At 38.0% G+C, this 27,554-nt stretch overlaps 1 protein-coding gene across 4 annotated transcripts in view; it reads left to right on the top strand.

The window, feature by feature from the left end:
- Positions 1–27,554, top strand: part of SCUBE1 (signal peptide, CUB domain and EGF like domain containing 1) — a 205,337-nt gene that overhangs the window by 8,118 nt on the left and 169,665 nt on the right. For all 4 annotated transcript variants that reach the window (XR_006171503.1, XM_042835115.1, XM_042835114.1 and 1 more), the window contains exon 3: positions 25,590–25,718. Coding sequence is in view for 3 of the 4 variants with exons in the window: in XM_042835115.1 (XP_042691049.1) it covers positions 25,590–25,718 (129 nt within the window). In the remaining variant the exon portion in view is untranslated. The remainder of the gene's footprint in view (positions 1–25,589; positions 25,719–27,554) is intronic.

Below are 27,554 nucleotides of genomic sequence, written 5' to 3'. Positions count from 1 at the left end.
AATAACATTGTTTGTTGTCTTTCAGTTTCTAAAACCAATGCGACTCAAGGCCTGCACTATAGCGGGCTTAGGCTTGCGTTATCTCTTGCATCACTCAGTGGAATAACAGTGATGCTACTCAATGAGGCAGCATCAGTGATTTCTTTCTGATTGATTGGCACTAATTGCAACAGAAGGTGAATTTATTCCTTCAAGAAATGGTCGTCTTCTACGATTGTGAAAATATCGACACATTACAGATTGAATATTAGCACTACATTCATAGTCTCACTGCTTGTAAGTAGATGCTCTGTGAAGCTGGTTTGGTCAGATTGTGGCACTGGTAATATCCCACTATATATGTTGGAAAAACAAAGGTTTTTTTGAACACATACATCCTCATCCTTTGCTTTTTCTGAAAAGCTGCAGGAATATTGCATGTGTTTATATATTCCTAAATATTGTTTCATGCTTGATTTATACTATTATGCAAATTCGGTCATGTTTTGTATAACCATTTTGTGACTTGATGTCTGTTTAGTACTTGAGTCTTTCACACTAATCTAATTACTTTTCAACAGGTTGCACAGTATTCTTTAGGTCCATCAGTAACATTAGGTATCAAATCTGCCATGCTTTCCAGTTTTTGAGCTATAATACCTTAATGCTAGCATTAACATTAATTCACATCGCCCTCCTATAATGGATATGTTGTCTTGATGCAATCTCGTTCTAGAAGCCTGTGATGTCTTTTTTATCCCATTGACTTGCAGCAGCCTATGTAAGCTCAAAGCCACCTTCCAGTTTTGTGGTGATGTTTATTTCAGCATTAGATCTTCCCTATTGCACTCGCACAGAGAGTAACTTTCTGTATGAGCTTTTGTGCTGAGTTCATTGAAAGCAGCTTCTAAAATGAAGAACTACATGTTGTCAAAGAGTAGGGGAGAATGTAAACCAGCTTCTTTGATTTGAGCTAGTAACTAAATATTTTTTCTCTCAGAAATTGTGTACTCATTTGACTGGATAACTTGTTTAGACTGATAAAAGCATCTCCCAGTATCCATTTCTGAGGTATTCTGTGTCTGTGCTCCTTTTCTTTTTTTGGTCTTGTACCATTTAATACTTGATTCCCAGCTTGCCAGTTTCCTGAATTACTAGTAGGGAATGGAGTTTCTTAGGGGATGAGGTAGCAAGCAAGAAAATACTCCTGAGAACACTGTGTAATAAAACAGAGTTTTATTACAGCCTAAGTGAATTAACAGCTTATGGTAACTCTTCCTTTCTCCTTCAGTCTTTCTCTTTTCCTTGAATAGGGCTCTTGTTTTAGCCGGGGTTGAGCCTTGGATTATTTTTTTTCCTTTTAGATTGATTTGTTTTTCTGATTTAGTTTAGCAGTTTACCCAATAAAGCCCTTCGCTGTGATGGCACGACCTGTTTAACTTCTCACCATGCCATCTGTCTCCATGTGTCACACGCACTCTTGTTTTCTCCCTTTATTCCCTGGCCTGTCCTACCTCTCAGAACTCTTTTCTGGCAGCCCATAATACTGCTTTAGTGAACAGCTCCCCCGGTGGTCCAGTTTGGAAATCTTCCATTTTTAGTTAGGAAAAGAACATTTGCTACTTTTTTTTTTTTTTTTTTTCCTTCTAGAAATGCTTTTTGGATACAAATATCACTATATTTTGCATAAACAAATACCATGCAGCTAGAAATATGGCTGAATTCTTCAGAATTGCATGTAATTCTTGATTTTGAAAAAGATATGTTTCTTTTTTCCAGGGACACTTCTCTAAATAGTTGATAAGCTCTCTGTCTGCTGGATGGTCTGAGTACTCTGGGAACTTAAAGATATTTATAAAATTTCATCACTCTCAGCAGTTGCTGAGCTGTACAACCCAGGGAGGCCTCTGATAGTGATATAAACTTAAATTTAACAGGAACTTCTCCTTTCCAACAAATATGCTGTGTCAATTTTTTGCCAGAAATAACAATGAATAAATTGGATGTGTATGATATCAATATAGAAGAGTTGGTATGTCTTTTGTCCTCATTCTTTATGTATCTGTCACCCACTGCCTTGTTTTCCTTGATTTCGCTGGTTCTCTTTACTTTTCTGTATTTTCATACCTGCACCTTTATTTGTGATGTACTCTTACCTTGCAGTTTTATCCCATACCAAGATCTCTGGGCCTTTGGTCTTCTCTCTTTCTTGAGTCACCTTCAAGTCAAAACAGCTACCAACAGCTCAGTTTTCCCTTTTTCTTCATTTTCTACATGGGCTTTTTTTGGCCCATGCTGCCAGCTCTGAGTTCACATATCCCAGCTGTTCCCATTGCCCACAAAGGCTCTTTTCTCATGACTGGAAAGACATAATTGTTTGGCATTTTGCTATCATTTCACAAAATCATGGATTTATAAACTTTTGTTTGATTTGAGGGACTGTTTGCATGTGTGTCTATCTCAGTACCAAAATGCACATTCTTGTGAGTCTGAACTTACACTGATAAAAGAGATGGTCAGGGAACCTTTGATCAAATGGTAAGAGTGGGGAAATTGATTTTCTGCTGCTTTTCTAATCTTTACTCAGACACACTCCTCTAATGTGGATTTTGTTTCCTCTGCGTTTGAGTCAGGTAGCATCTACTCTGATACCACTAGGGCACTGTAGAGGCAATAGGAATTGCAGGTGGTGGATGCAGTCTCTGTGCCTGTGGAAGATGATGGTGAGTACAGCCTGTGTATGCATGGCGCTAGCTTAACCCTATTTTGGACCAGAATGGGAGCCATAACAACAGGGAAAGTCTCGCCTAGCCTCAGGTAGCCCTGGAATGGAGGAAAATAAGGCAGGGAAGTTGTGTGTACATTTGGTTGGGAAAAGGAATAATCTCATGCCTTCCCAACATACTGGATTAGGGATTTCCTGTTCACTTGATTGTGCTTTTTTGAACAGTCACTTGATGTGGGGCTGTACTGTGAAGAATATGACTGAAGCAATAAAAAGTGGAAAGAAAAAAAAAAAAAAGAAAAAGGATTACAGTATGGCATCATAAGCAATTCTACGCTGACAATGAACTGTGCTATATAGGCTGAAACAAAAGGCTAGAGAGTTCATCACCAGCCTCCATCCAGATATAGATCTGTTGACCACAACTTTCTAACTACAACTATGCGGTCATTTCCTTATCCTCTTAATAGTCCACCCTTCAAATCCATCTCTCTCAAAGTTAGAGGTAAGGATGTGGTGTGGGACCATGTCAAAGACCTTGCACAAATCCATATAGGTGACATCAGTTCCCTACTGCTGTCACTCCATCATACAAGATATATATACTGATATATATATATATATATATATATATATATATATCAGTATATTGGTCAGGCACAATCTGCCCTTGCTGGAGCTCAGATCACATCTTTTTCTTGCATGTGCCTTTAATGTAGCTTTCGGGAGGATCTGTGCTATGATCTTCCTGAGGCACAGACATGAAGCTAGCTGTAAGATAAGAAACAGAAGTTTGTCAGCCTCCTTCAAGGCTTTCCTACACATTTAAGATACTCATCAGATTCATTTACATTTTCATCGCAGTTTGATGAGTTATTTTGTTGAATGCTTTGAATGTTCAGAGTACTTTAGTTCAGTATGTGTTTAATCTTAAGTAGATGTTACCCTTAAAAGTAATTCTCTTTAAGTGCTTTGTTAAATTGATGATACCATCTTATTTTGCTTAGTGCAGTGCCCATCTTCTGCAGCTGTAAAGTATCACGGTTTTTCCTTCAGTGTAAAAAGAAAAGGAAAAAACAAGTCCTTAGATCATTTAATAAGCTAATGTGAGACCTTTGTTTTGCAGGTGCTTTGGACCGTTGTTCCCATGCGTTAGTTTGCATGAAGCACTCTGATGTTATTTTTAATAAAGCACCAAGCTCATGAAACATCAACACTTGAAAAAAAAAAAAAAAAAAAAGGGAGTGATGCGTAATAATGATTTGCTGTTTGTTATTGTTCTGGAGAGGATTCTGATGTACAAGGGTGGCTCCAAAGGTTACACCTCCTGTTTTATTACGTTGGCCCACAGATGGATGTTGGTGGAATGGCAGTAGAGGTTGAACCTTCCCACCAATATTCCATTATATTTTGTTGCTGTGTGACAGATGGTGGCAGAGGGGCAGTCTGGCAAAACAGTGTCTGCTATAGTAGTATGGATGAAGCAAAGACGTGTCACTGAATACTTCCATGTGGGGAAAAAATGTCACCCACTGACATTCACCAAGGTTTGCTGACTGTTTGTGGAGAACTAACAGTGAGGTGGTGGGTGATGTGTTTCAGGAGTGGTGACAGTGACAGTGGATTACCTATGCAAGCACAGGTTTTTAGAAGTGTGGCGTGCAGATCTTGTTCATTGCTGGTGAAAAGGCATAGCTAAACGTGGTGACTATGTTGAAAAATAGTGTTTTGTAGCTGAGCATTTGCTTTACCATACATTGTTATGCTCTTTGTATTGTGGTATCCATGAAAATAAACAGGAGACATTATTTTTCAGAGCAACCTATGAAGAATGTACTTCAGGGACCAGAGAATGGGAACCACTACAGAAGTAGTTGTTTTCTGTACCTGTAATTGCTGACAATACGTAACTGCTGTGCATTCAAGTTCTTGCTGCTGTCAGAAGAAAAATTCACTAGATTTCTTTTGTTCTAACTTTGTTATTTGGAAGCTAGAGCTTCCAAATACTTGCTGTTGAAGCAAGTAGTCTCGCCTGTCACGGAGAAGACATACCTGAAATGGGTTATCCTGTATGAGGAGTATGGGTAATACACGTTTAAGTTTTTTTGGCAGCATGTGTGCAGGAGGAAATGTATCTGACTTGATATCTCTAGCGATGTTCATGAATTTTGCTGAGTAGAATTACGCTTTTATTCTTTTTGCATTTTTCCTCTGTTTGCTAAACTTAAAACTCCGTAACAACCATTATTTGGAGATATTCCTTTAATTTTTACTGTGAAGTACCAAATTCTGAGTTTATTCAGAAATTCACGTTTTTCTTAAATATTCCCACCTGTCTACAGATTAAAACTATCAAAGTGCTTATTTCCACCTCTTCCTTCCCGCAATCACTTTCTCTTAAACCATTCTAGTTGCTTTTGTAGCGGTACACTTCACCTGATCCTCAATAACATTCTTGATACACCGTGCACCAGATAGGCACGTGCTCAGAGCTGATTGCTTCTGCTTCCTACTGCTAATGGATTTTACCAAGTGTAATCAGGCACACTGGACAAAGGCAGTACTGCCTGCTCTGTGCTTTAGACTGATCTAAAGCCATAAAGCCGCTTCACTATGGGGGATAAATGTGAGCTATTTGCCTATGGGAGGGCAGAGCCTGTTGTTCCAGGCTTTGTTTAAGTGGAACCTTGTGGCTTTTGCTTGGCTTGAATTCCTTGCAAAGCAAATTCACCTCTGATCAGACTGGAACATGCGGACGTATTCTGAGTATAAGGAATAACTAAGAGAATGTGGGCTGCTGGAGTTTCTCTAACCTGTAACTATTTTGACCTGTAAGAGCTAGCCAGAGAACGTGGCAGGAACAGACAGATATCCTCAGCCTGTTTTCCTGAAATAGAAACCTGAAGACTAAAATGGTTTGTTTGGGAATCATCTTTTTCATTAGGTATAACTGTTCCATTATGCGAAGATGGAAGCAGCTTATTCTGTATGCAAATAGTTTAAGATCTAAGGAGATTATGGCTTCAGAATGGAAGAAGTTTTCTATTGCAGCTCTCTTGAGGGCTTAAACAATGAAAACAACTCCCTCAGATTTTTGTTTATAATATGATTAACCATCCCAGCTGACAAGGAAAAACTGCTTTTTTGTGGCATGGATAAAATCCAAAGTGTTGTCACTTAGGTTTTATGTTAATAGTCACTTCTAAACCTAAATAAAAATTATTTGTGTTCTTTGTGCTTCTAGCACTTTACGTCATTTCACTGTTTCTTTTAAATCTTTTAAACATTCTTTTTCTTCAAGGGTATGTGTGAACTGCATGAAAAATAAAATCATTTGCTTGTATTGCATGTGGTCTCATGAAGCAAAACCCAACAGGGTTTTGTTCCCTGAACAGAGAATACACGCAAATCTGTTTTGAATGTCAGCAGCAATTGCATCCATTTTCTGCAATAGCTTATTCACGTAACTTGAGTTAATGTAAAAGTTTCTTAAGCACATCTCTGAGTGTTTTTGTTGGGCTTTCTGCAACGAAGTGAATGTGTGTGCACATAAGGATACCCATGTGTGCCTGTATTCATTCAGAAATCCTTTACTGTTGTCTGGAGCTATGAAACATAATGCTGAAAGGATTCTAGAAAGGTCAGGAAAAAGTAGTGGTAAGGCAGGGGTAGCGCTTTGTAATGTTATGGTCTCTTTATGTCAGAAATATATTTAAGTATCCTGAAGAACTCCAACTTGTGCAGTTGTGTGTCAGCTTGTATCTGAGTAGAACAGTTAGTAGAACATGTTCCCATACAGCTTGAAAGTAGGTTTTTAGTCATTACCATTAATATTGATGCTATGATTGGACACTGGTGGTAGCTGCAGGAGGTTTCAAGGCAAGTGTTTTGTGATCGCTAAGGAAGGTAGCAGGCAGATGCTGTAGCCTGCTTGGCAGTGGGAGACTGCATCAGTCTTTGTCCTGAGATTACCTGATACGTTGCCTCAGCTAGGAAGAGCCTGGATGTAAGGGTGGAGGTCTGTCTGAAGGGGGTGCTTTCTGAAAGGACCAGCATGTTTCCAGTGAAGTTGTCATTCATTGCAGAAAATCCTAGTGTTTGTAATTGAAGCCACCTAAATGATCCTGTCTACACGCAGTGCATTCTGTATGCCTCGTGCTTGATGAAGAAGGCTCTCTGGTGCCTGAACCACGCTATCTCTTTTATTAAACAAGATCTTTGTGTTTGTGGGGAGTCCTGGAGACTCCAGGTGGTGTCTGAAAGGTTTGCCACTTGGATGTGAGCATTACAGGTGTCCTGCTGGGTGAGAGAAACTTGTGTGGGTGCTTGTCATGTGCTCAGGAGCACAGGGCTCCAGTTCATTCTGCTGATGTAGCTCAAACTTACTGGAATAAATTGATTTTAATAATGAGACCAAGCATGAAGAACTTCAGTTTTTGAAGAACTTGTGAAAGGCAAAAGGTCTGGTAGGAGTGCTTTAAAAGGCTGTTTGTGTAAGTAATGCAAACCACAGGTTGTTTTTTTTTTTTTTTACCTTAGAGAAGTCCACACGGTATACATCCTCAAAACCTTTATGCTGATTATGAACATAACTATTAAAAGGGGGAATAGGCTGCTGGGAAGCATAATACGCATTTCTTATTACTGACCTATACAAAATCAAGGGAGAAAAGCCATAGTAGGAGCAAACTTTATACTGTATATATCAAGTCAAAGGATTTGTGGTTTGTGTTTTTCTTTATAATACACAACCGTGTAAATAAACGAAGTTCCACTGAAAATCTAGTTTACCAATAGATTTTTTTAGCAAACTTTATAATCAACAAGGAATTATAAAACCTAATGGCAATACATGTCTTCTGGTCTGAATTAGTCACCAACATGGTCTTTTCTATTATAATAGTTCAAGCTGGTGGGAGTGCTTTAAATGCTTCAAACCATTTAACCTTAATTGCTCAGTTTTAATAGACATTTGCTAACTAAAGGAACCAAATTATAGCTTGAATTAGGCTTTACTAATCTTAATTAAAAGCTCTCCTTTATAATCAGAAACAGCTTAAGCTTAAAACAGTAAGCCATGCTGAAATGACTTATCTGTAAAAGCTGAAGCGCTTTTGATAATGATTGCTTAGACTGAGTACCATTATTGTCCTTATATTGCATTTAATTAAAAATATGTCCTCCATGTGGTTTTGTTCTTTCTGATAGCTGTAAAATTATTTGGTTGGTGGGGAGTTTACTTTTCCTGTGGTTCTTTAAAAACGTGTTGCTGCCCTTTGTTAAAGAAGTTTTCTGGGGTCACAAATCACAAAACGAACGTGTGAATTAGTATAAATATTAACTTCCTGCCTTCCTCCATCCTCAAGTGAATGTTTGTCAGTCACTCAAATTAAATGGTGTGCTAAGAATTTAATTGCAATGTCTAATAATATATTCTGTAATTCATTTGGTTTAACATTTGAATTGTATTTAGGCAGTTAATTATGGGCTTTATGTTGCACTTATTCATGAGGGCTAACTTATTGCAAAAACTAAAGCCTGTTCACTGAGCATGTGGCATCCTAGTAGAATTTCTTTTCATTTCAAGGGTATATGCAAGAAGCAAACGATGGATTTCATTTGTCTGAGTGTGGATCTCAGGAGTACATACCAATATGCTTAAGATGATAGCCTTGCTTTCCCTACGTTGTTGATGAAGAGAAATGGGAGTTTCCCGAATGCAGTTTGCCTTGTATGAATGGAGCCATGAATAGATCAGATAAATCATGCTTTGAAAATGACAGTCTTCTTCTAACAGGTGTGGACGTCTGCAGCATGAGTGTAGTGAGTGTGTAAAGTTGGATGGTATCTGTGCCAAAGTCTGACATATGTGATGTTTAACTACCACTGAAACTAATGGAAAATATTCTGTACTTAATTGTGCTTTGAATTTGACCAGGACAAGGAATTTTTAGCGTAATCATTCAATCTTATGAAATTCAGCCTTCCAGTTTCTGGTCTACTTTTCAAAAAAATTGAATTTAAAATACACTGCCACCTGTCTAGTGCAGTTATACCCTCCACCGACCCCTATCCAAAAAAAAACCCAAACCAACTAACAATATCCCTACAACCAAAAGCTCTCACTGTTTATTTCAGCATCCATCTCAGAAAGCACTCTAGACAATGTGATGATACTGTTTTAAAAATTGCATAGTTTTTAGTTCCAGTAATTGTGGGCAGTCTGCTTGCATGAACTAAATACAAATTACAGATTCAAATTTACACTAAGCCTGCTAGACCTTAATGTGCCTGCAAGGAACTTGTAAGCAAAGTCACTTGTGCTAGTTATGGAGATGGACAGGCCTTCCAGAATTCCGTTTTTATTTGCTTAGTTGTCAGATCTTCGGAACACCTTTTAAACATTTTTCAGGATTACTCCTACTGTCTTGCTGTATGTTCTGTGCTGATGGAGTATGCAAAGACTGTTAAATTATATCCATTACAAGAAGGTAAAATCAGAGCTCTTTCCAGTAGGTTCAAATAACTCCAGTTCCTATCTGTGCAGCACAGCTATGTGTATTTATCTTTCGATATCTTTAGCGTCTAAGATGGCTGGACAGAGTTAGGCAAAGGATTTGTCTAGGTTGATGTGCAGTCTCTGACAGTGGCCAACAGTTGATGCTTAGGGTAGGCTATTAAAAATTGAACATGGAAGAATGATTGCAACCACTATCTGCACCTAGTGATTTAGAAATTTTTCAAGCCAAACATTTCATTCAATTTCTTTTTTTAATTCATTTTCCACTTGTAATCTGAAAATGAATTAGGTTTGCTTTAACAAGTATTCTTCAAAACTCATTTGTGGATGGATGTTTAGCCTGTATACTGGAAGATAATTGTATATACACCAGTCTCTTGTGAGCTTCCTGCCTACTGTTACTTACGATGAGCATCACAGAAACTGTCTCTCCACTGTGTTGGCCAAAACCTTACAGAACCAGGTATTAATGTTTGTCTTGGCAGCGCACCACATCTTCAGAATGACTGGCCTTCCCCTTTTTCTGAAAATGAGACTTCATTTGGAAAAATCTAATGTCAGTTTTGAAAGACAAATAGATTATTTGAAAAGCTTGATCTAGATGCTGAATCCAACTTTAGAGGATTATGATATTTAAACCAGGAGCCATGAATAAACACCTGAAAACCCTTTATTTCAATTTGAGCCTTTTACTGATGGGTAAAGTCCTCTATTAATCATGGGTGAGTTAGCTAATTAGTGTCCTATTTTCAGTGGATAACTAAGAATGATATTATATGTTCTTTCCTTGACTCTTCATTTCTACGTATTAGAAATGCTGTGAACGTATATCAGATGCAGCCTTAAAACAGAGATTATCTTGAAATACAGGAAGGAGTAAAGAGAAATATAGGGAGCTCATCAAGAGCATTTAAAAAGTGACTTCTCTAATCTAGTTTTATATTTTTGTTGTATTGTCCACTTAAAAAACAGAATGTCTGTTTACTGAGTTGTTAATCCAGTCTTTAGTCAAGAGATTTCTACATTTTCTTCTTACCTGTGCATAGTGAAAGAGCCTTGTTGTAAAAGACATTTCATAATAAATAGTCTAAATGAGAGTGTTGGAAGTAGCTCTACCAGACTTAACCAACATTTGTATCAACTTAGTTTCTTTTATCCCTCTACTGCTGGGGAAGAGAGCAGTGCAGTTATGTTTCTTTGGCTTCCTATTGCATGTTCTGTTAAATGTGTAGTGCTATTTGTGTGCTGCACAGAAGTTTTAGGCCTTCTTTGTTTTTTTTTGCCTAACAACCTCCCCAAAGTAACAAGCGAATATATACATTTATAAAAGCTAAATTTCCAGGCTATGAATAAAAGCCATCTTCAATATTTGATGAATGTCCATGTTACTATTCCTGCTTATTCAGTTTCTTTTTTTTTTTTCTTTTTCTTTTTTTCAATGAGTGGCCTTCAAAGGGCTGGGAGTCCTGGGTGCTTTCTAGTACAGAACATTTGAATAACTGAGCAAAAATAATTTATTTCTTGGCAGAGCTAGTTACTGCATCTGCTTGCTCTTCCTTTCTCTCTCTCTCTTTCTTTGTTTTTTTTTTTTCTTTTTTTCTCTCTTTCTTTCTTTTTCTTTCTTTCTGTCTGTCTTTTTTTCTTTCTTTTCCTGTGTCTTTCTTTCATGTCCAAATATCATATGCATGCACATCTTTTGATTGAAAATATTTGATTCACAGTCAGCAGTGGTGTTTTTCAGTGTTGAATTTTAAATTTCTTCCTTACTACTTTTCCTGGACTTTCTTCACTATGAAATATGTGTTTGTACAGCCTGCCCTGGCCTCATCTAACCCTCACCTCTGCGTGCCAGGGAAAGAGAAGTGTGTAGCTTCATCAGCTCCTTTTCAGAGAGCCCCTGCTCTTGCTTACTTCTCTATAAGCCAATGATTCTAGGCAGTGTTTTGATAAGACTCTAAAGGGTAATTATGGGAAGAGCTGATGGGCTCCGTGCTGATGGTCAGTATCTATAGATCTGTGTCTAGATGATTGTTCCTCATTAATAGGTTAAAAAAAAAAAAAAAAAAAAAAAAAAGCAACAAAAATACAAAGGCTGTTTGCCACAGGTTTTCAGATTTTTCTCTGTTAATTTTTATCTCTGGTTATAAATAGAGCTCTGGCTCACAGAATCTTGTTTCTGAACAGCTTTTAAGAAGGAAAGCCTACGTCTTATCTGATGAGCTCCTTCTAAAGTAAAATTTTAGAAATGTCAGCATGTATCAGTAAAATGGGATGCTGGGTTTCAGGAATAAAAAGCTTGAATCCACAAATTAAATTAGTGTAACATTATTTTGAAAATAAAACAGTGACAACTCTTCTGAAAGAAGTGGAAAGCATTTGATCTGTGCACCTGAGAGTGCTGGTTTGAGCAGTTTGTAAGTCAGTATCAGGTCTTCAAAAGAAAGAAGATCTTTGATCTTGTTTTTGTTCTGTATAGTCTTCGAAGATCCTTTTGAAGCAAAATTATGTATTTGAAGCAAATACAAAATTTAATAAAGTGGTCAGTTCTGATTGTAGTGTTGAATAATAATTAATTAGTAAATAATGAATAATTGTAGTCTTGAATAATTTTACTTAATTTTTTTACTAAAGATGCTGAGTATACTCAGTCTTTCCAAGGACTCGTGAAAACAAACAAATCAATACTTACCATTCTTATGAAAGCATAAATTATATACAGACAATGCATCTGTATCTGGGCTAGAAAACTGAAATCGTTTTTAAAAAGCACACTCAATGCACAGCACTACAGAAAAGAGAAGGAAAATAGGAAATCCCCATTACTATTGTAAGAAAAGTGGAATATAAAATGATTCATATTATAAGTTAGTCAAGTTGCAGGCATTAATAGACTACTCCTGGTGAATTTATTCTGAAGTCTTAAGATATGAGGGTCTTCTGTTTCACTGAGTTTGATGAACCACCCATATTCTTATTTTCAGTAGGTTCTTTATTATAGCTGTTTTACCATCATGTGGACCTACCTAGTGCTAAAGCATCTATGGAATAAATCATTTACAACTGTAGACCTGCTGTCAGAAGACTTAACTTTGCTGTACAGAGATTGGCACCTCTGCTGGAACACATAGTCTCAAATCCAAGAAGGTTGAAAACTGTGTGAGTTGTGTAGCCTCTCATACCTCTTGTGGCCTTAGCTGTCTCAGCCTGGCTGTTAATCTGCCAGGAACAAATGAAGCATGAGCTATATGGTATCAATAAGTCTTCTATTTTCTCAATGAGAGCTGCCACTGATTCTGAAATAAGCAAGGGGGAATAGCTGCCTTCTGTTCCCCTGCATGAAGGTCCTTGGGAAATAAGTTAATATTCATCCAGTGACTGGTAATAAGAGAATCCAATTCAGAGTTGAGGCTAGGGATTGTTTCCTTCTGCCAATGGACAGAAATTTAAAAATGAAATGCAAAGGAATGCTGGAAGTAAACAACTGGCAAATGAGGGAGGTACTCAGAAAGATGTCAGTATGAATCAAGTAGTTTCACATTTTTAAACATCTTCCTCAACATTTCTAGATTAATATTTCAATATGAAGATCTAGGAGTAACATTCTAGTGTGATTTACTGAAATTGTTATTGTTAGGATGTATGCACACCAGTTGTGGCAGTAAGACACACGACAATATTCCCCCATTTGATCTCCAAGAACTTGCAGGATTAGATGTGGAAGCAAACATTTGCCGTTATGTTAAAAGAGGGAATTGTGATGGAAATGGCTGTGATTTAGGAGTGGTGGGAAAAATGCTGTCAAATGTTATGTTTCACATTCATAGCAGCTTGTGAACAGGAAATCTCTCTGCTTGAGATTGTCAGGCATGGCAGCTACTAAATAAAGACAGACTCTAAAATGTTATGTGCTCTGCAGGTATCCATCTTTATTTGGGTATCTCACTTGCAGTTCAAAGAACTTGTGGCCAATCTGTTTAAATATCAATTAGGAAAAATGTCAACCCAGAAAAAACTATAATCAAGAGTTCAAGATACCTAGTGTGGGAAGATATATTTTTGTTTTCATCTAGAAAACTGCTTTAATTAACCATGAATGGGGTGGAATGGTCCCAGATCAGTTCCCACTGTGCTGATTAGGATGATAAATATCGCATAGCGATAACAATAATGCTCAGGTATATAAATGGAAAATGTATTTGTTCCCCAGGGAAAGAACTCAATTACTTTTTTTTTTTTTTTTTTTTTTTTTTTCTCCATATTAAACAACTGTAGCTGTCAAAAGTCTTCGGACTCCTAAAATTTTTAGCAAAAAATGTTTAAGACACTAATGTTAATGCAGTAGGAAAACTTGTCAGTTAAGCAGTCAGGAACTCTACAGAGTCCTAAATGAAGACTATTCTGTAATGTTTGTTTGATATCCTGACCATTGCTGATCCAGGATTGTTAAGTACACCACCATAAACCATATGTGGCCAGCAAATGGCACCAAGTGCATGCAGAATCTGAGCATTCAGTTCATATTCCTTTTTAAAATTATTTTTTTAAAGCAATTTGTAGTCCTCCATACTTCAGTGATAACTTTCATGGGTAAAGTACAGGTACTCTGAAGCAGTAATACTGGTCCCAAACTGCAGGCTTTTTGAAAGAATGAATCAAAGCTGGGAGTCTTTTGTCTGTTCTCAGTTTGATGGGCATCCAAATCAGGGATTTGGATCGCCCAGGGGTGAAGTTTCAGTGTTAAAATCTCCAGCTACTAAAAACTTTCCTCCAACTCTTTGAAGTAGAATTTTAAGGAGGGAAATGCAGAGTAAAGAGAAAAAACTGTGAAGGGGAAAGTGAATTTAAGAAAAATGTAAGGAAGGGAGTCTCCGGAGATTGCGTTTCTTATGAATGAATAAAGAATGTGATGGACATCCATCATTCAATTGTACGTGTAGATTATAAACATTCAGCTACTGCAGAATGTTTGCATTTCCACAGTCTGTTGCCTTGTTCCATTTAACGCTGTGAGTGGAGCTCTGCTAACAGCACTGGGGGCCTGATCTTGTCTAGCATCTTGGGTCTTTGCATGGGACTCTTTAATTTTTCTTTTATATGCCAAGTGATTATTTGAAGATCACTTACAAAAACTTTCAAAATAATAAGTAAAAACACATCTACTGTTTTTTTTGCAGCTGCTAAATTCAGAAGTTCGTGTACTCCTTTGCCTCTTCAGAGGCAATGTCTGTAAGCCTCTGGTTTGCTTTTTCCCCAAAGCAGTCAGTCCAAGTCCTCCCCGAGAAGGGAAGGTGACCCTCTTAAGGCCATCCTTAAGATGGCCCAAGTCTTTGTGACTTTTAATAAATTGCTTTGATCAGTAAAATAATAGGAAAGAAATCAGACACAGAACGTCTATGTCCTCTCTAAGTAAGGAGATAGATAACAGTTGTGGTTAGAGAAAAATAACGTAAATAAATAAATATTTAAACAGTCACAGCCTGCAGCCGGTGATTAAATGGGCTCGTGTCTTATCTATCTTACAAGTGCTTATTAAATGTTTTAGGCAAGATAATTTGAGACTGTTTGCAGTGTAAAAAAAATACATTTGGTATGTTTTAACCAGCTGGGCATACACGTGTGTAATTTGTTTTGTATTTGTTTCCCCTTCTCCTCTTCTGGACAAAAACTTTAACAAGATAGAAAGTACGATGAATTTTATGCCCAACCTACACCTAATAAAAGGAAGCAAGTTAAACTGCAACAGAATACTTGATGTTTTCCAGGAACCGTGTGAAATGGCTTCCAGAAAAACACCCAACAATGCCACAGATTGCATCCAAACCATCTCCATTCAATTGGCATGACATTTTCATTTTTATTGCTGTTTTTATATTGGAAAATAGCGCTTTGTGACATTCTTGAAAAAAGTTGTAAAACTGAGTTTATTTTTTGTTTCTTTGTGAATGCGCTAATGGGAAAAACATTGGAAGGACAATACTTTTAGTACAAGGGCTATTGAGAGATTTATGCTGGGGAAAAAAGCCCTTCCTATTAATCAACCTATTGTACCTGTTCTATTCTTTCTTTTCTGTGCTGAGAAACATCAAGCTACTTACTCTGCTTTTACTCCATTCCTATCCTGCTCACCCTTGACCTTGGTTCTTAGAGTAGTCCTAATGGCTATCACATTTTACAGTTTTCTTGGGCACAAGCATCTTGAAAATATCATGACAACCTGAAAGCCATAAAAACTGCACTGTGTGTTCCTCTTTGATTCATTAGATCGTAATGTTTTGAAGGTCACAGCATCTGAAGAATAAAGATGTTAGCATTTATAAGTATTAAAAAAGTACGTCACTATCTCAGGATGTAATAAATGATAGACTTTAATTGGTTTTCTCTTATGGCAAGAAGTGATTTAGGAAGTTTTTCATGGTAAGGGATTTTTGGAAATGGATTTCATTAAAGTAAAGGTCAAGGATTTGTTTGGAGTAGAAAGAATTTGAATGAATTACATTTTCTTGTTGTTTTTCCATTACTTTTTCTTAAAATTTGGACCTAGAATAAGATGCCAGTTCAACTATTGCAGGGGAGCAGAGTGTCAGCAGGTAAGGTCAGCCTGAATAGAATTACTAGCATTTTCCCTGTTGATTCAACTATTGCAGATGTTAAGAGCAGAACACTGGAAGTTCAAGTAATTTTGAACATGTGGAAATTTGCTGATGATGAACTCCTTGAGAATCTAATCATTTTAGTACTACTGCTCTGGTTGGACGTTTTCCAGGCAGAGCTGAATTTTTGGCAAATTTGGGTTGTGCTTAACTGAAGCAGACCTTAACCTGTGAGATTTTTCTTCTGGCCTTCAAATCTGGAAGTGGTTCCCTCATTATGGAAAGTACAACTTGATGTATGAAATACAACTGCATTAAATAGTTCAGGTTATCCAGGGTGTATGTAACTGCTGAAAGTATATTAAATGTAGGATCTGCCAAAGAATCAGAACATATACAAATACTGCCATGTTGTTTGGTTGGTTTTTTTTCTATTTTAATCATTTAGTTTGGGGACCGCAAAAGCCATTAAAATAAGTAAGATGCTGATTTGATTATGGTTCAGGTCTTGACATTGTTTGTATTGTTGTCTGTCTGCATGTTACTTCATTAGTGCCTGTTTCCTTAAAAGTAAAGTAACACTCTTGATGTTATGTTGCTGCTGCTTCTGAGTTTGGAAGTGGGAACAAGATAATTAATTGCTGATCCTATCTCTGGTATCTCTTTACCGTGAGTCTCAGGAAACATGTCTTCCTGGCTCCATAAAGCCAATGAAAAAACTGCCTCGACTTCTCTGGGGTTGGGATTTCACCTCTGACCATGTCACCTCTAGATACTACAAGATATTACTTCTTTTCACAGCATCCGAAAACAAGGTTGCATAAAAGTACACGGTGAGGAAAAACAACTCTCCTTCTACTCTACTCTTAATCGTATAGTATCTGGAACCTATTTTTCTTTTTATTATTATTATTATTATTATTATTATTGTTATTATTATTTGTGGAAGTGAAGATGCTGTTGTAGTCCTTAGAGAAACAGTGACTGAAACTCAGTAATGAATCCATAAAAATTCTTGAAGGCCTTTCAAGAGGGAAGCCATTAAAAGTGCAAAATATTACCACATGGAAATAAGCGTTCCAGCATTTTGCGATGTCCTTTGCTGCATACCAGTTCTGGATAAGCAGACAACATATGCAACTGCAGAACGGTCATATGCACAAAGTGACTGATGATACAGAATTCTGCAAGTGGTACTTTTTGTCCTCTACAGGTAAAACGGGTGGGCTGCAACCTCTCACCATGCAAGACTTTAAATATGATGTTACTTAATATCTCCCTAATGTCCCTTTGTCAGTGTTTCGTTTAAAGCAGCAAAATGAATAGACGAAGATAAAAGCAGAAATACTTTTCTCTTTAGATGTTGAATAAATATACAAATTTATCCATCAAGATACTCTAGCAAGGAATTTAATATTTATTTTTCTAACTGTTTTATGGATCTAACTCTTTAGGAAATACCCCTCAGCTCTGTAATATATCTGTATGCTAAGTTTTGTTCATGGTTCTCTAATTTAGAAAAAAATTGATGTGAGCAGACAGCTTCCTTTGGCTATTTATTTTAAAATGTCCAAGCACATAAATTATTCCTTTCAAAGTCAATTGCAATTTGTGTTTACTAAATTAACTCCAGATCCTTCCTTACATTAGTCATATTGAAATACTTTCCAATGAACCCATATTTTACCCAGTTCTACCCCTATTTTGAAGTACTACTGTGTGGTGACTTCTGGGACATGTGTCCTTGATAAGTGTCAAGGTAAAGGTTTTTAGAATGCATGCTTTCCCATTTTTTGTAGAAATCTGTAGAGTACAACACTGAAGGCTGAATTTGGCTCGTTGACTTTCAGCGCTCAGCCCTTCTTCCCCTTGCATGCTAATAGCCCTAAGGCTTCTCCAGCAGCTTAGCTGTGACACCAATCCAAAATTTGTCAGTTCCACACAGACGTTTCCTTTGATTTCAGTGGCTTTGCCCATAATGGTCTGTAGCTGTGCTGACAAATACATTTTGTTTTATGTGTTGTAAGGACTTTTGGACATCGAAGAACTTAATGAATGGCAAGTGGTTTCATTAAGACTGGGAAAGGACTTTGCTGGAGGTGGTTTTTATACTTTTCTGGGACAAAGTCTGCGCAGCCTTCTAGCAAAGATTGTTAGTGCTTGGAAAAGGTGGCTAGCAAACAGCAAATTTCATTACATCAGGATGAAACTGAGTAGACAAAATGGAAACTAGCATTTTCCTCACCCAGTTTTGCAGTTTGGTTTGTATTTTGGACAGTAGTTACTGTTACATAGTGATGTGTCTTCTACTTTCCGCTGAAATCAGAAAGCTGAGTTACTGTGTTACCAAAAGCTGAAGAGATCAATTCTTGTTTTATTTTGAACTTTTCTTAGCCAAGTTGTTTGTGCTCCTGGAAGATTTGCTTCTGGAAGTTTATAAATCACAGTGACTTTGTGACATTTCTGAGAGAGCCATCCCTTTGCAGAATACATAAAAGAAACGCATTTCTGTGCTGTTGTGTCTCACTTACAATAATGGAAGAAGACTCAGTTGCTGTGAGATGGATGCAGGTCCTGCCAGACTAAAAGGAATTAGGTTGCATAGTAAAAGGCAACTTCACATTCTCTTCTTGTAAATGAAATGCAGTGTTTGAAAATTACAGCACTTCTGTGTGGTATTAAATGCTAGGATTCTGTCAGACATCTGGCCAAGTTCTTTAAAAAATGTTCTCGAATCCTTACATAATAGTATCATTCCAGATGTACCTTTCAAGTCACACCACTGCTTGTTGTTGATGAAAGAGGACAGCAGCAGTGCATGGAATTACTGCATTCCCTAAAGATGCTGATAGTTCTTTCCCAGCTACAGCAATGAGGCTCACCTCTGCTTTCGAGTAGGATATCTATTGTACTATCCAAGCTTTTTACATCCTGAGAAATAATTGAACCTGTGCAGTTACTCCCAATAAGCGATCTTTTTATTTCTCTCCCCCCACTCCCTGATAACAGTATATTTTAAAACTTTTGAAACAAGCAGTGGATTTACAAGATTTCCCAAACAAGTTCCGGAAAGGTCTTGCTCACCAGCAACTGAAAATGTGGTTGTACACTTCCAGCTTTGGCCTTGGAAGTTGCTATCTCACTTGAACATAGTAAGCCCAACTAGGTTTTTCGCAGACTATATCACTGTTTTAAATATCCCTATACTAAGCCTGGAGTATTTAATGGTTGTTGTTGTTTTTTTTTTTTCTGGGGTCCTATAAGTGCTGCCATTGTAATTCCGTATGAAATGTGTTCTTCCTGGAGAGAAAGCTGCAATACTTTTCTAAGGAAACCTATTCCGACATTTTCTTTACCACAGAATTGCAAAATAGGAGTCTCACCCTCTTGCTTAAATTGGTTCCCTACAGCAGGTTACACAGGAAAGCATCCGGACTGGTTCTGAATATCTCCAGAGAAGGAGACTCTACAGCCTCTCTGGGCAACCTGTTCCAGTGCTCCGTCACCCTCACAGTAAAGAAGCTTTTCCTCACGTCCAGATGGAACTTCTTACTTCCACTTTGTACCCATTGCCCCTTGTCCTGTTGCTGGGCACCACTGAAAGCAACCTGGCTCCATCCACTTGACTCTGTCCCACTAGATATTTATAAGCATTGATCAGATCCCCTCTCAGTCTTCTCTACGCTAAACAGTCCCAAGGTTTTCAGTCCTTCCTCATACGGAAAATGCTCCAGGCCCCTCATCATCTTTGTGTCACTTCACTGGGTTCTCCAGAGGTTCCCTGTCCTTCTTGAACTGGGGAGCGCAGAACTGGATGCAGCACTCCAGATATGGCTTCACCAGGATAGAGAACAGGGGAAGAGAACCTCCCTCGACCTGGTGCCTGTGATCTCTTTAGTGCACTATCAGTCACTCCAAGAGTTGCTTATCTGTGTGGCTAGAATTATCTGGATTAAAAACTTCGAAAGTATTTTGCTAATCTGGTTAAAACTGTTGGCTTCCAACTGAGAGCTAGACTGCAGCAGATCTTGCTAATTCAGCATTGCATGTACTGCTTATTTTGTTCTGTGTTATGGCAGTTCTTTCATGATGAATAACGTTTTAAAGTGACCAAACACTTCAAAACCTTTAAGGTTAGTTGAATCTACAAAACTAATGGAAACAGCTAACTTTCTGCTTAGAGCTGTTTGGAGCCCAGAATTCAATTAACACCCAATTCTGTCAATTACAGGAAGAAAATGGTAATAGGATATGATCTAAACAAAAGGAAGCAAACATAGCTGGCCCCTGGAAATTTTGAGTTTTATTGCAGATAAAATTAAGAGCAAGCCTACCGTCCTTGCATGTTTGAATGCACTCCTTTTGTGTTTATTGCTGTATTAGGCTTACTGAATAAGCCATATCCTGCCATGTCACTTGTAATATTCTGCCTGTGAACTAGTTTTCAACACTTTCACTGATGTATTCTTTAAAGAATGTCCTCTTTCAAGATGGAGTGGTGTTTGTGTTGTTTGCTGGTACTATGTCTGCATTTCTCTTGGAGCAACTGGAGCTTGAAACAAGTTCAACCTTTCAACTTTGTAGGCTTTGTACAGGTTTTTGGTTGGGGTTTATTGAATAATTTTTCTTTAGTGATGGTTTGTTTTATTTATTTGTTTATTTTTAAAGTTTGAAGATCACCAGCCTTATCCTCTTAGTGTTTTATTAACAGTACTGGACATAGCAATTCAAGTCAGCCAACAGATGATGTCTCTTAAATAACATGGAGGGGGAACGTTTAGCTTCACTCCTTGTTTTTAGCCTTCTTGGGGTACAAAAGGGAGAAGTAGTCCTCTAACCCTGTGGGAAAATTTAACATAAGTAGAACTTCTTGAGAGAAAGAGGTAGAAAGAATCTGTCTCTTTAGTTATTTTTTCTGGTTGAGCTATCTGTTAGATTACCCTTTCTGGAATTTAAGTATCAGTTAAGCACCTTGAGTTCCTGATCATGGTGTGGATTTTTAGAAATCAGTATTATATGAAGAAAAAGACTTTACATTACTTTGATTTTTGTCTCTTTGGAAGGCTCTCCTGTCACTTACTTAAAAATATAGTCCTGCTTGATTCACTGTTTGAAAAAAGGAAATAAATTCATCAGGGCTCTGTAGTCTGATGAACATAACAACTGATTGCGCTTTCTTCTGAATTCCTTCTTCTGAAGAATCTTGGTGCTGGATGAAAGTTAAAAGCAAATCTGAAAGTGAAGTTATCTTGGAGTACGCACCTGACATTGAAATAATGTTACATGCTTTTCTGTTGTTGAGTTGGCCCATTGAAACAAGGCATAACTGTAAGTCTCTGCTTTTGTCCTTGTCGAGTGAAAATGATAGGAAGTTTTTGAAAATATTCATGAATGGCAGTGTAAGCTGCAAATATTTGTTAAGTGGAGATGTGTAGAAGGCTCTGGAAATGTACACCCAGATTCACTGGGCTATAAATACAGAAGAGCTTCTCTGAGACTTTGCAACGCTACAGTGCAAATATGTTCAGAGGGGACCAAATAAGCAGTAACTGATTTTATGGTTATCATTTTTAGGAAAAATCACAGAGGAAGCTATTTGTTGTCATACTGGGAGGTAGAGTACATCCACAGGCTGTGCTGACGTGGGTCTTGTACAACTAATGGACGGAAACACTTAGTGAAAGATGGGAACTCTTCAAATCAGAGCAATGATTGAAAGATTAGGAAGTTTACATTTTAGCAATAGGCAGTATTTTTATTAGGAAGAACCTGTCTCCACTTACTTATTTCCAATATTTTTGTTGTGCTGAATGCTGTTTTACAAAAAAAAAAATTCACTGGTTTTGCAGGTGAAGTTAAGTTAGTAATTCTCATTTTGAGCTCCTAAGGAGATTGCAGAGGGAGGCCTTCAGAGCTGTTAGATAGAAGTGGAAGGAGACGTAGGCTACTCTGAGCTCTAGGGAGATTTTCAGGATAGGAGGATCAGGTTGGGGTGGCTTGGAAAGAAGCTGAGGAGAGGACCTTTCTGTTGTCTGATGGACCATGGAATCATTAAGATTGGAAAAGACCTCCAAGATAATCTGGTCCCTAAGTATTACATCTACCTACATCTACGTTAGGTGTTCCTTAAACACCTCCAGGGGTGGTGACTGCACCACCTCCCTGGACAGACTGTTTCAATGCCTCACCACTCTTTCTGAGAAAAAATTCATCCTGATATCTAATCTGAACCTCCCCTGGCACAGTTTGAGGTCATTCCCTTATGTCCTATTGCTAGTTACCATGAAGAAGAGGCTGAACCTCACCTTGCCACAACCTCCTTTCAGGGAGTCGCAGAGAGCAATAAGGTCTCCTCTGAGCCTCCTCTTCTCCAGATTAAACAATCCCTGTTCCCTCAGCTGTTCCTCCTAAGGGTTATGCTCCGGACCTTTCACCATTTTTTTTTTTTGGCTTTCTCTGGGCACACTCCAGGGCCTCGATGTCTTTCTTGTATTGAGAGGCCCAAAACTGAACACAGTACTCGAGGTGCAGCCTCAGCAGAGCTGAGTACAGGGGAACAATTACCTCCCTGCTCCTGCTGGCAACTCTATTTCTGCTACAAGCCACTGGCTTTCTTGGGTCACCTGGGCACACTGCTAGCTCATGTTCAGGTCAGCATTGACCAACACCCTGAGATCTATATCCACCACACAGCTTTCCAAACACTCTGCCCCAAGCCTATAGTGTTGCTTGGGGTTGTTATGGCTGGAGTGCCACACTTGGTCTTGTTAAATTTAACCCTGTTGGCTTCAGCTCAGCAATCCAACCTGTCCAGATTTCTCTGTATGGCATTTCTACCCTCAGGTGGACAGACACTTCCTCCCAACTTGGTGTCATCTGCACATGTACTGAGGGTACGCTCAATTCCTTCATCCAGATCATTAATAAAGATATCAGACAGGATAGGCTAGTACCAACCCCTGGGAAATGTCACTCGTGATTGGTCACCAGCTGGATTTAACTCCATTCATCACCACTCTCTGGATCCAGCCTTCCAGCCAATTCTTTACCCAGCAAAAGGTGTACCTGTCCAAGCCATGGGCTGACAGCTTACCCAGGAGAATACTGTGGGAGACAGTGTCAATGGCTTTGCTAAAGTGTAGGTAGACTACATATTGACATCCTTACCCTCATCCACTAGGCGGATCACTTGATCATACAAGGAAATCAGGTTGGTCAAGCAGGACCTGCCTTTCATGAAACAGTGATGGCTGGGCCTGATTCCCTGGTTGTCCTATACATGTAGTGTGATCTCACTCATGACGGTCTGTTTCATTAGCTTCCCCAGCACCAAGGTCAGGCTGGCAGGCCTGTAGTTCCCTGGATCCTCCTTATGACCTTTACTGAGTCACATTGGCAAGCTCTCCATTTGTCCAAGATCACTGATAGACGGTAGAAAGCACCTTGGCAATCACCTCTGCCAGCTCGCTCAGCACCATTGGGTGGATGTCATCTGGCCCCATGGACTTGTGACAGTCCAGGTGGAGTAGCAGGTCTCTATCTGTTTCTGTCTGAACTGGGGAGGTGGGGGAGGCTATTCTGTACGTCATCCCAGATTTTCAGGTCAGGAGGCTGAGTCCCCTGAACGTAACTGGTCTGATCATGTGTCTCAAAAGACTGTGCAAGGAGAGGCAAACAGGTTCAAGCTAAGGGCCAGAAATGTACAAAGATCCCCTGGGTGACTGAGTTCCAGCTGTCTTTTCAGAAGCATTTGGTTTTCCCAGACTACCTTGCTGTTTTGCCATTGTATCTGGGTATGATGCCAGGTAGCGAATCTTTTGTGGTAACTTTAGAAGTTCTTTTGTATTTCATTTTATTCCTAAAATGTCTGTGTAAACCTAGTACAGAAATACTCTAGTCACCTTTGCAATGAAAGGCACATTTGAAATGCATGACCAGGATAGTTTTAATGTACCAAAAGATGATTTCCTAAGGATTATTTTAACTCTGCATCATGCAGCATGTAACTTAGGGACAGTAGCTAGTAGTTTTGGTCTAGCATGCCATAGATTTAGAGCTGATAGCAGGACAGAAGGCTGTCTGTAATTGTTAATTTTTAGTTGGCTGATGTGCACTGCTGAATGATCCACGTCAGCAATTGTAGTATTGACATCCCATCTGTGTGTCAAAATGTAATTTGTAGAAAGAAGAAAGTTTGCACTTTCCAGAATGAGCGAAGAAGTGATTTTTATGTGAGTCAGGGAAGATCATATAAGAATTGTTTGCATTTGAAGCTGTCACAAGGCTATATAGATCAATCTGTGTCTGTGATAGAGGGACAGCAGGCACACAGGCTGGGGTGGGGGGTGTCAATAGTTCATGGGTCAGTTCTGCCCATGTGGGACCCATGGGCCCATGTCCTGGGAAAGGAAAAGCGGGAAGGATAGGGAGATGGGAGGTGGGCCTAAAAACAGAACAGCAGCAACAATCTGAGGAGGAAAGTTAATTTACTAAGTATATCAGAATGCAAGATAGCACAATATAATACAATATATAATTGAAACTGAGGCTAATAAATCAAATAAAATGAGAGAGTGTCCAAAACCGAAGGCCTTACTCTGAATTGAAGGTGAAATGGCTGGGGAGCACACCCAGTAGCGAGACAGAAAGTGGGTCCTGTGACTTGCCTGAACCTTTATCTTCCCCTCTGAATGCAGAGTCCTTTGGGGTATGAAGTTCTTCTCTTCTGAGAGCTAAGCATTTGGAAAATCTGTGGTTCATGGAAGTGGGGCATTAACTCTTAAACTCCCAGTGCTTTACATGCCCAGTGCATGATGTTATGATGTGGAATACCAATAACAAAAATCATAAAACCACAACAGAAGCAGAATGCATCTTTTGCTATTCATTCTGTTTCATAATATATAAAAATAATTTATAATAGTTCTAGCATACTTGCTAAGAATAAAATTTTAGATTTTGTTGTTGTTGTTGACGTATTTATATTAATATGGAAAATTTTAATAGGACTTGTTTTCTGGGATAGGTGGCAAGAGAGATAAAACTATACCATGTTATCAAGTGCAACTTCATGGTCCTCAGTGGACAGTGACAGCTATTTCAGAAATTGTGCTTTTCAAGATTTATTGCAAGAAAAGCAGCTTTATATTTTGTGAGGAGTAGATCAAATCATTATTATACTGAGAAAACTTTTTTTCTGATTAAAGGAAACATACTTTCATCTTATGTGTTATGCCATGTTAATAGTATGTTTCAGATAGATGTTTTTGCTACCAAGTCAAACATTAGACAAGGTGGTGGAGTTGCCATCCCTGTCAGTGTTCAAGAGGCGTCTGGATGAGGAGCTACAAGATATGGTTTAGTGGCTTGTGGTAGCATTGGTAACGGGAGGACAGTTGGACTAGATGATCTTGTAGGTTCTTTCCAGCCTTGTGATTTCATGATTTTATTATTTTAATGCATCGTCTGCTTGATTATTTAAAATAGAAAAATACAGTTTAAAGAGAAAAATGTACACAAATAACTTAAAAAAATAAATCTGACAACATGTAATTGTTTCCCCTGTTGATGCTGTCATTACTTTGGATGGAATGTCCTATGCTGAAACTTGCTGAATTTAGTCTCATACAATCTGCATTTATTCTGTCAGTAATTCTCTTGGATGAATAATATAATAATTAGGATCATGCTTGTATTCAAACTTACGTTTGATTGGAGAAATTTTTCTCTTAGAATCATCTTTTTACAATTTTTTTCTCCTCCTTTTATATTTTAGATATTGATGAATGTGAAAATGACTTCTACAATGGGGGTTGTGTCCATGAGTGCATCAACATTCCTGGCAACTACAGATGTACGTGCTATGATGGGTTCATGTTGGCCCATGATGGCCACAACTGTCTTGGTAAGTAGCGAATGCTGGAAAGAAAGTTTCGTTTCATGGCTGTGGCAAGAGTCTGATGATTTGGTTGCATTTTATTTTGTAAAAAATCTGATTCAGATCCAATTGAAGAAGTTGAAATGCATCCATTGACTCCAGAGTTGTTTAGACCAGATTCTTAAAGTTGGCACTCATCATCCTATCATACTCCAGTCAGATTATATGTTCCTAACACTGGAGGTCAAGGTGGTGAGGGTTTTTACACAAAGCCTGTGCTGGATACTTGGGTTTCTTTTTTAAAAAAAATAATCTGTCCTATTCACTTCAATATATTTTGCCTATTTCTTCCAAATTTTGTAATTCCAGTCATTTATTTAAAGCTCACTCCCCACCCTTTTTTCCTTCTTAGGGTAACATATTTCAAGGATGTTCTGTATGAACATAGGTTACTAAGCATTAGAAGTGCAAATTTGTGTTGTTTCTTTGTTTGTTTTTATGAAGGAGTACTTGGATAATAAAACAAGGCAGAAGAGTAGTTATTAATAGATGTTTACAAAGGGGATGGACACAGTCCACTAACTTTATAAAAAGAGGTTGAAGATGTTAGTTGCTTCAGCAGTTTTTAGGATTTAGGTACCTGGAATTTTGATTCATGTTCATTGCTTTGTTTTAAATAGGTGGATCTTATCCAACGTACTCCAAAAAAAAACCATGTGTTTTGTTTAAATTTCTTCACACCAATTACCTGGAAATGAACTCTGATCGCTACATCCAGTTTCTCATACCTGCTTGCTGGGTAGTCATTTTAGTTATAGCTTAGTGCCTAGTGACTATCTTTCTCGTTATTCCCAATATAAGTGCGAGGAACACTGTTTGATGCAGTCCCAAATACGGTTTGAGTTAATGTGCATAAAATAGTGCAGAAAAGGGATATTTCATCTGTGTTCTGCAGCACTTTTACTGTGGTAGAAACTGATATTCTTTACAAGAAAAATAAGGCAGTTATATAGCAGAAATAATAATGTCCAGTAACATCAGTCTGCGCTCACTGAAGCTGTGTAACAACTAGAATTTCTGAGCAAATTTCTGCTTAGCCTTTTAATAGATGTATTTCATACTTCGTTCACTTTCAAATGAAGTAATATTTATTCAGATGGATTATACATCCTGACCATTGACAAGTTTTTGACACAAACTTCCAAATTTCATTTATCATAGAACAGACTAAATAGATTTATTTGTGTAAACCTGAGGTGGCCAAATGATTAATTGTGCAGGAGGTATTTCTTACAAAAAGAGCAGCCAGCCATTCATTTTCAAAAAAAAAAAAAAAAAAGAAAAAAGGAAGAAAAACTCTATTTATATTAATTTTCATACATATCTCTCAATAAAACAGGACAGCTATTTGGAATTCAAATAAATGTGTAGATATATTGTTTCTAACAGCTTGCTACTATCAAATTTGTTTCCAGTTATTCCTGTAGAAGTAGGGAAAAATATACTAGCAATTATGAACAGCAAAATGAGTGACCTGATAAAAGACGAACCTTTCAGACCTGTGGGATTATCTTGGACCCATGCTATGTTGTTCTTCTCTGATCATGCAAGACGCAGGCTGGATCCACAGAGATAAATGGATTTCTAATTTTCTTTTCATAGATTTCTACTTAAACACTTGGTTTTGGCACAGATAAGGAAAAGACAGTATAAACCACTGTGTTTAACAGGTGGATCTGGTTCCAAGTATTGGTCCAAAGCTTACCAAGATAGTTGTGAGAATCATATTCACATTCTTGGAGCTAGCATTTTGTATTACTCCAAGAATGTTAGGAACATGTTTCCACTAGAAGAGAATCAGTG

This window comes from Centrocercus urophasianus, unplaced genomic scaffold (genome assembly GCF_019232065.1).
Source record: "Centrocercus urophasianus isolate 14NV4802_14NV808 unplaced genomic scaffold, USGS_Curo_1.0 seq_5, whole genome shotgun sequence".
Classification (NCBI taxonomy): domain Eukaryota; kingdom Metazoa; phylum Chordata; class Aves; order Galliformes; family Phasianidae; genus Centrocercus; species Centrocercus urophasianus.
Note: the sequence above shows the minus strand (reverse complement) of the source record. Positions and strands in the feature narration are given on the sequence as shown.